The sequence below is a fragment of the Phaseolus vulgaris genome, chromosome 8, assembly GCF_051622355.1.
Source record: "Phaseolus vulgaris cultivar YP4 chromosome 8, ASM5162235v1, whole genome shotgun sequence".
Taxonomy (NCBI): Eukaryota; Viridiplantae; Streptophyta; class Magnoliopsida; order Fabales; family Fabaceae; genus Phaseolus; species Phaseolus vulgaris.
The window spans coordinates 2907935-2916499 of NC_143505.1; the positions used below are offsets into that span (position 1 = coordinate 2907935).

General features: G+C 31.8%; 1 protein-coding gene across 1 annotated transcript; it reads left to right on the top strand.

Moving 5' to 3' along the window:
- Positions 1 to 2302: 2302 nt before the first annotated feature.
- On the top strand, positions 2303 to 5204 carry EXO70E1 (exocyst subunit exo70 family protein E1). The gene is made up of 2 exons (XM_068629609.2): positions 2303 to 2637; positions 2788 to 5204. Exon 2 carries the CDS (start codon positions 2937 to 2939, stop codon positions 4974 to 4976), a length of 2040 nt encoding a protein of 679 aa, XP_068485710.1. The 5' UTR covers positions 2303 to 2637; positions 2788 to 2936; the 3' UTR covers positions 4977 to 5204.
- Positions 5205 to 8565: the final 3361 nt, after the last annotated feature.

An 8565-nucleotide genomic window follows, 5' to 3' on the forward strand; every position in this document is an offset into this window, starting at 1 on the left:
AATGAACTTTAAGTCTAACCTAATCTCGTAAAACTGACTTATGAAATAAAATTTGCATTCACTTATATAGTATGAAATGCTCTAATATCTAGAAATAGAATTTAAAAAAAAATCTCAAATTGAATAAATAACAGGATAAACCTGTGTTTTCGAAATTCCACAAAATATTTACGAATGGCCTTGTTTATAAATCTAGTTCTTTTTTAGTTTCATTGCACATTTATTATTACAAACAATTCCTCTGTTTGTCTAAGATTGGGCGTTTTAAATTACATCTAATAATCAATTACTCCTTACCTTTACCTTAGGGAGTTTAACTACTTATATCAATTGTCTTAGTTCCCTACCTATACACATGATTAGACCAGGCCCAACGTCCTCTTAATAACAATTTATGGATTATTTATCATATTATATTTACTAATGACATGATTAAGCTATAATATTTGTTGTTATATTCATTAATGGTGTTTCCAAACTGAAGGTCTCAAATACTCATATACTACAAAAACAAACAGGCATTTAGGCAATTAATCATGGTTAAAAGATCAATGAACTAAAACAATATCTTTTTTTATATATAAAAGCTTCCATAACAATAACAATCATATATCATTAAAAAAATATTATTAAAAAAATTAAAAAATAAAAATACAAATAAATATGGAAATTAAATCAAAATCTATATATTAATAAAAACGATAATTCGACAATATATATCTATAAATAAATAATTTTAAGAAAAAACTATATAAAAACATATTATACCAGTAAAATTATTTTCTATCAATATATCATAATTTAATAAACTTATCGGCACATATTTAATCTTTTCACGATAATTAACACAACTGTTTCACCAATTAAAAATATCTAAAATATTAATCTTAATAGTAAATGAGCACAAACTGATATTTCTTGTAGTAACAAGAATTTGCTAACATAGAGAATTTGGGGTTTAGATTTAATCAATTATAGGTGTCTACAAATTTCTTCGATATTAGCTTCTGTTAAGCCCCTATACGTAATTGTAGGACTTTATGAAAACCACATATTGACCCAAACTTCTTTCTTTCTGCTTTTGGTGTGAATCAAAGGCCTTATTTTCTGTGGATTTAGAGAAAAGTAGAGGAGGAAATTATCGAGAAAGAACCTGAAAAAGCAGCAATGGAGCCCAGATATCAAATAATTTTGTGATGTGAGTCACGCACGGTTTGCACTTTATATGGCAAAATAAAATAATGCCACCTTCTTTATTTTATTGTTAATTAATTTTGTGCCGTCCAAATTATTCACCATCACATCTCTAACACTGTTGTTATCACTGCAACACTAACAAAAATCCCTTTCTAAAGGACTGAAAATATTAATTATTATATGTTTATAACTTTTCTCTTTCGAGACATGAATGTGTACGTGTGAGTATTAAGATGGACACGTATTTGCATGAATCTGATACATCCCTGTAACAAAAATACACAGTTTTTTTCGTATTATTAAGAAAGTTCTCCAAATCTAATAAAAGTTATTTACTAAATAAAGTTATCAGCAGAAAAGGGAGAAAAAAGACAAGGGTCAAGAAGTCAAAAGCACAACAGTAGTAGAAGAAATTCATGCATGAACCTGTTGAATTGATTTAGATACATCATGTGAACAAAGTTTATATCTTAACAACTCAAAATGGTAACTTCTAAAATAGTTCCTCAAATCACATTATATGTTTCTTTGAAGTATTATTTTATTTTAAATTATTTATTAATTAAACTTTTTTAGCAATGTCTTTATTAAATTTATAACTACATTCTGGTTTTTTTAATAAAAAAAGGGTGTATGGTAAAAAAAATGAGTTATTTGAAAAACAAATAATATGAAATGCAGAGAACAATATTTAGTCAATGAAAGAATGATTCAAATGATATTTTTAAACTGTGTTCATTCTTGATATAAGTAATGATATATTGATCAATTATTTAATTTAAAATATATATGACTTGATGAAAAACACTTGTATTTATTTACTTGTTTTTAAAATAAATTCACTTGTATACATAAGAAAACAGCATATCTAAATCATACACACTTTTCCAAAGTGTATCTATCTGTTCTGACAAGAATTTTAGGTTGTTTTATATAGTTCAGTGTAACTTTGTCTTTTTTTAAAAAGGTATTTTGATGGATTAAAAAAATAGTTATAGATCTCAACTTTTATTATGCCAAAATACATAGCATAAAAAATTTAAGAGATCTCAAATAATTAACAAAGAAAATATGAAGCCAAAAAAAAGGAGCATACGAAAATTTCAATATTTTGAGGATGGATCGTAATTGGTAGTAAGTAGAAAGAAAACGAGTTTGAGATTGGTCGTAGAAAACGCAGCCACGCCATTATTATCATTATTATTATATTTATTTTGTCCTTTTAAAGCTCCAAAAAAGTGCTGTTCCTTCTCCTTCACTTCCTCCATAATAACACACCACAACTGTGTCTGCCTTCAAAAAAGTCAAAATACAGGGTTCAGTGCTTTTGATACTTCTTCTGCTGTCCTTCCAGATCTTGCTCACAGTTCGATTCTCCTGCTTCTTCTTCACTCAGATTTTTGTGGGGTGTTCCTGATATCTGGGAAGGAAGAAGAAAAGGTAAATTTTTTACCTGTTCCATTTTCTTGTTTTATATAATTATCCTGTTGTTATTCTTCCTGGTTCATCTGGGGGTTGGAATATCTATATTTTGGTGACTTTGTTCGGTATCTATGATAACAATTAATTTTGTTTTGGGGGTTTGTGCAGGCATAAGGAGTGAATTTGGTTGGTGAGAACTTGTTGAAGGGGGTGTATTGAAGGATTGTGGAGAAGGAAGTGTTGAGCTTGATTTTGGAGTTGAAGAAGGTTGGAAGTGGTTTTGGTGGTCGTTGTTTGTTGTTTGGGGAAGTGTTTCAATGGCTGTAGAGGAGTCTGAGCCTGTGATTGGGGAGCTAGAAAGAGAGGAGAACTTGATTGCTGCTGTGAGGCACATTGTGAAGGCACTAGGGCCAAATAAGACTCTTACCAATGATGCCAAGAAAATTCTGGCAGATCTTGGGACTAGATTGTCCTCCATGTCCATACCTGGTGAGAAGGAGGAGGGGAAAAGGGGCCAAGGACGGGAGGGCGGTGATGATCATGATGGTGGTGGTGCTGATGATGATGATCATGATGATGATGATGAGGGTCTTAGTGCTATTGAAGAAAGGTTTTCTGTGATTCATGAGAAAATTATGAGATGGGAGGAGGATCAGTCCATGATTTGGGATTTGGGAACTGAAGAAGCATCTGAGTATCTGAATGCCGCTAATGAAGCTCGCAGGTTGATTGAGAAGTTGGAAAGTTTGCATTTGAAGAAAGAGGATCAAGAGTACGAGTTTATGCAGAGGGCCTATAGTGTTCTTCAAACTGCTATGGCACGCCTTGAAGAAGAATTCAGTAACTTGCTTGTCCAGAACAGGCAACCTTTTGAGCCTGAATATGTCTCTTTTCGGTCCTGTGAGGAAGATGCTGTTGATGAGAACTCCATAATCTCCATAGGTGATGAATCAATTGAGGAATCGCTTCAAAGAGACAGTGTGAGCAGAGCGGCTGAGGAACATATCATTGATTTGGTTCATCCAGCCGTGATCCCGGATCTCAGGTGTATTGCAAACTTACTTTTTGCTTCAAATTATTGTCAGGAATGTTCCAATGCTTATATCATTGTCCGGAGGGATGCCCTTGATGAGTGCCTCTTCATTCTTGAAATGGAAAGGCTCAGCATCGAGGACGTCTTGAAAATGGAGTGGGGTATTTTGAATTCCAAAATCAAAAGATGGATTTGGGCTGTGAAAATCTTTGTTAGGGTGTATCTTGCAAGTGAGAAGTGGCTCAGTGACCAGATTTTTGGGGAGGGTGAGCCTGTTAGTCTGGCTTGTTTTGTTGATGCATCTAAGGCTTCGATATTGCAGCTTCTGAATTTCGGTGAAGCCATGTCCATTGGCCCTCACCAACCTGAGAAATTGTTCCGTGTTCTTGACATGTATGAGGTTCTGCAAGACCTTATGCCAGACATTGATGCTTTGTATTCAGATGAGGTTGGTTCCTCGGTTAAAATTGAATGTCATGAAGTTCTGAAGAGATTAGGCGATTGTGTGAGGGCAACATTTTTTGAATTTGAAAATGCCATTGCAACAAATGTCTCATCAACCCCTTTTGTAGGTGGTGGGATACATCCTTTAACCAAATATGTTATGAATTATCTCAGAACCCTTACAGACTACAGTGACATACTCAATCTACTTCTGAAGGACCAGGAAAAAGGGGAATCCATTTCTCTGTCACCTGACATGAGCCCAGAAGATAGCAGAAGCCAGGGATCTCCATGTAGAGTTTCCTCAATGGCCATTCACTTCCAATCAATCGCATCGATCTTGGAAAGCAACCTTGAGGAGAAGTCTAAGTTATACAAAGAAGTCTCCTTGCAGCACTTGTTCTTGATGAACAACCTACATTATATGGCTGAAAAGGTCAAGGGGTCTGAACTCAGGCTCATATTTGAAGATGAATGGATTCGAAAGCGCAATTGGAAGTTTCAGCAGCATGCAATGAAATATGAGAGGGCTAGTTGGAGTTCCATTCTTTTCTTACTCAAGGATGAAGGAATTGTTGTTCCGGGTACAAATTCAGTCTCAAAAAGCCTTCTTAAAGAGAGGCTACGAAGCTTCTACCTTGGCTTTGAGGATGTTTACAGGATCCAAACAGCTTGGCTTATCCCAGATTTTCAGCTTCGCGAAGATTTACGGATATCTATATCTCTCAAAGTAATCCAAGCTTATAGAACTTTTGTTGGAAGGCATAACAGTTACATAAGTGACAAAATCATTAAGTACTCTGCTGATGATTTAGAAAACTACCTTTTGGATTTCTTTGAAGGATCTCAAAAGTGGTTGCAAAATCCTCATAGAAGGTAGTCATAGCTGATAGGCAACAATAATCTGTTCTCTTTACAGGCTTGTATGTGTTCATAAACAGGTTAGGGGGTCCATGTCAAAACCTTATTGTCCCACTTAGTGTGTATTATATTTAATGATTGTAAGAGTTTCAGAGTTATGCTGCCATATTGCAATGTATTATTCTTTTGATCTACTTAAATTTGATTTGATTCCAAAATAGAGTAATACCATATTATGTTTTCTTTATCTTGAAGTTTATGTATGTGTTTAACAGATGCAATAAATCTAAAGGATGGAGTAATAACTGTGCAAATGAACAACATGGTTCTGTAATATTCAAATTCTCTTACAATTCAATTCCCACCACACCTTAGCACGGTTATAACTTGCATAGAATTTTAAGTTATATTTATTGAAGCATACAAGACCATAAACCAAGTCCAATAACTGGTAAGCATTTTGACTCCAGTGAATGGTCATCAAAGAACTCTATTGTGGTCAAAATGTAGAAATAGTATTTGAAATGGCTCTTGAAAGGAAAAAGATATATTATAAATTTGACCTGAAGCTGATGTAATTGCATGTAATTAAGACATTTGAAGTCAACTTGCGATTTTCATGCCAGATGCATTCACCAAACGGCCTGCAAAAATAATAGTTACTAATTGCAGTGCCTTCATTTTCAAGTGTAAGATATTGTGGCTTTCTTCTCGAGGAGATGAAACAGACACAGTTCTATAAAGCAATATTTTTAATGTATTCGAAAGTGAGAAATTTTGCATAAAACTAATTAGATGGACTTTTACTTTTAAGAAGAAAAGTTCAGAGAGTCAAACACTGCTATTTAAGAAATTGGTGAAGAGCATTTGGTCTTTTCCCCTGGAAGTGTAACTCTATTAACTGAAAGAGATACTTACTTGAACAACTTGAAATCTTCAGAGAGTTCTGAATGCAAATGGGCAATAGTCACATCATTGGTCAATATCTTAAATGGAAAATTGAATTTGGACCTAACTCCATTTTTATCATGCCATGTGAATCATGAAGATAATAAGTCCATTGCCCAAAACTTAAAGGGAGTAAATTAATGCAAAGAGAAGAAGCACCCACCAAAGGGTTGCCTCAAGCAACAACTAATCTTTCTTCTCTTGTGGAAAATGTTCAAAGAAAAAGGGGTTTTTTGAATGAGAATGAACAAATGAAAAATGTTGAAGGGTCTCATTTGATGGCCTTATTTTATTGTTTGAAGATTAGATGTAGCTGTTCTTTTGAGTGACGAAATATCCTCGCCCTTTGACCAAAAACTATGCCCTGGAATCCCTTTTTTGAAAAAGTAGACATTGAATATTATTTTTTAAAGCTTCAAGAAATTCTTAATAGTTGCTACAATTCCAACCATGATCCTTCACCCCAAATGAATTATATGTGGCTGAATCTTGATCATTCACAGTCGGCAAATTTATGGCCACCAATTAAGAAAAAAATAACTGTTCTTGTAATTTCTGAGTGCAAAATTCCATTCTTTACAGTTAAATGTTTTTGTAGAGATACACAATTCATCATCTCAACAGACCAAAGATTTTACAGAATTCATCATCTCAACAGAAAATTTAAAAAGAAAAGTACGAAAGCAATGAGCTGAATTGGGACCATAATAAGGATGTGATGAATACAAACAAACAAAATAAAACTTTATAGAGAAAGACCAAAAGAAAAAAGTCTGAGAAATGAAGCACATGGAGCAATTAAGTCATATGGTTGTTCAGAGTAGAGATACACTTGCATTGAATTTTCAACAATTGGTAATGCTTGAAAAAGTAAGCTCACGTGGTATCCTTTTGGATCACTTCATCAAACAGTGCCGTGGGTTGTTGAATTGAAAACCAAACTTCAAATTGAATTAGTTAATTCTATATCAGTAACTACCAACAATGAATACCCTTTCTTCATAGGTCACAAGTTGTCCTAACTCTAGGGATTAGTCTGAATCAACCTCATTGTTATCGACTATTAGTGCCCATGAAACAACCTTGGTAACGATGTTGTTGGCATGGAATGAGTCAAAACAAACTTCAACATCTACAATTTAACACTCTCTACCCTCGTGCAGTGAATTTCACTTAAAAATGATACATCACTGACTTCTAGGAGTTTCTATGTTGGATCAAGTCAAGTTTAAAATAAACTTGATAGACAAGTAAAGTGTATTAACATTTAGTTTTCCCATTTGCTTAAATTTGATCTAATTTGAAATTCAATCTAATAAAATATAATTGAATTGTATTAGTTATTTTTATCGAATCTCAAACTCCAACCAATATAACTTTATTTTAATTGAATTTTATCCTGGTCAAAATCAGACTATTCTATAATTTTTGATATTGGAGGTCGATTAACAAGTTAGTATGAATATATTAAAATAATAAGATATACATGATAAATCAAATGCATTCGCGATTAAAATTCAAAGTTTAAATCTTAGAAATAATAAACCAATTGTATAATACAACTAAAACTTTAAATTTTGGAATCGGATTTGTTTATGTAAATATTATATATCAATTTACATATGGTTGTAGTAAATTAAAAGTATTAAGTAACATATATTTTTATACTGTACATTAATTGTGTTAGTCTAATGTTAACAAGAAATTTCTATAATTTAATAGTTTATTTAAGTTTTTTGTTAACTAATTGAGTTATTGAGTGAAAGATATGTAATATGTCACATATAGTTAGTTTGAATATATATATATATAATTTATTTTTATTTTTTTAGAAAATACATGTATTGTTGGTTGAACAAGCAAATATATTTATTTTGAGATAGTAAAATTTCAAATTGTAATCTTTGAAAATTTCTTTGTAGTTTTTCAAGGGAGATAAACTTGTTTATCGTGAATTTTGTTGTAAATTTATATTAGATTTGGTTAATATTATAATTAAATACATTAAATTACTGTGTGTTATGTTATTTTCTTTGCAGTGTTTTTTAATTGAATTAATTAAGTGAACTTGCATTAAATCCACAAACACCATATGTTTTTCACTTGTATTTTCAAGTACAAAAATAAATAAAAAAAGTGATATGTCTTCATACGACAAATCTAATTTTGTTTGAATTATAACCATACCCATTAATTGTGGCATTTACGTGAAAAGTATTTGTGATATATTAATTTATTATATGTTCTCATATAATAGGTATTGTTTTGTTTCAGAATAGTTACAACGTTTGAATTTTATTTACATTTGTTAACTCGTCATTAAATATTTAGATAGCCATTGTCATCTGCAGATGATTAGTGACACCTTAATTATTTATGTGTATAATCAGTAAAGGAAATATTTTGAATTATTTTTAACTACAATTATTTATTATATTCAATTAATTTTTTATTTACGTGGTATTTCTTAACAGGAGGAACATGGAAGGTGGAAATATGATTTTGTTTTGTCCTATGTGGTCGAGAGGGAAAATAATAATAAAACACTTGTTACTACACTGTGATATTTTGCTTAAAGGGTATGTGAAACCTGTTATTTGCGTATATAAAATTTAATTTAAATACATTAATATATTATATTATATTTAATAGCACCTTCT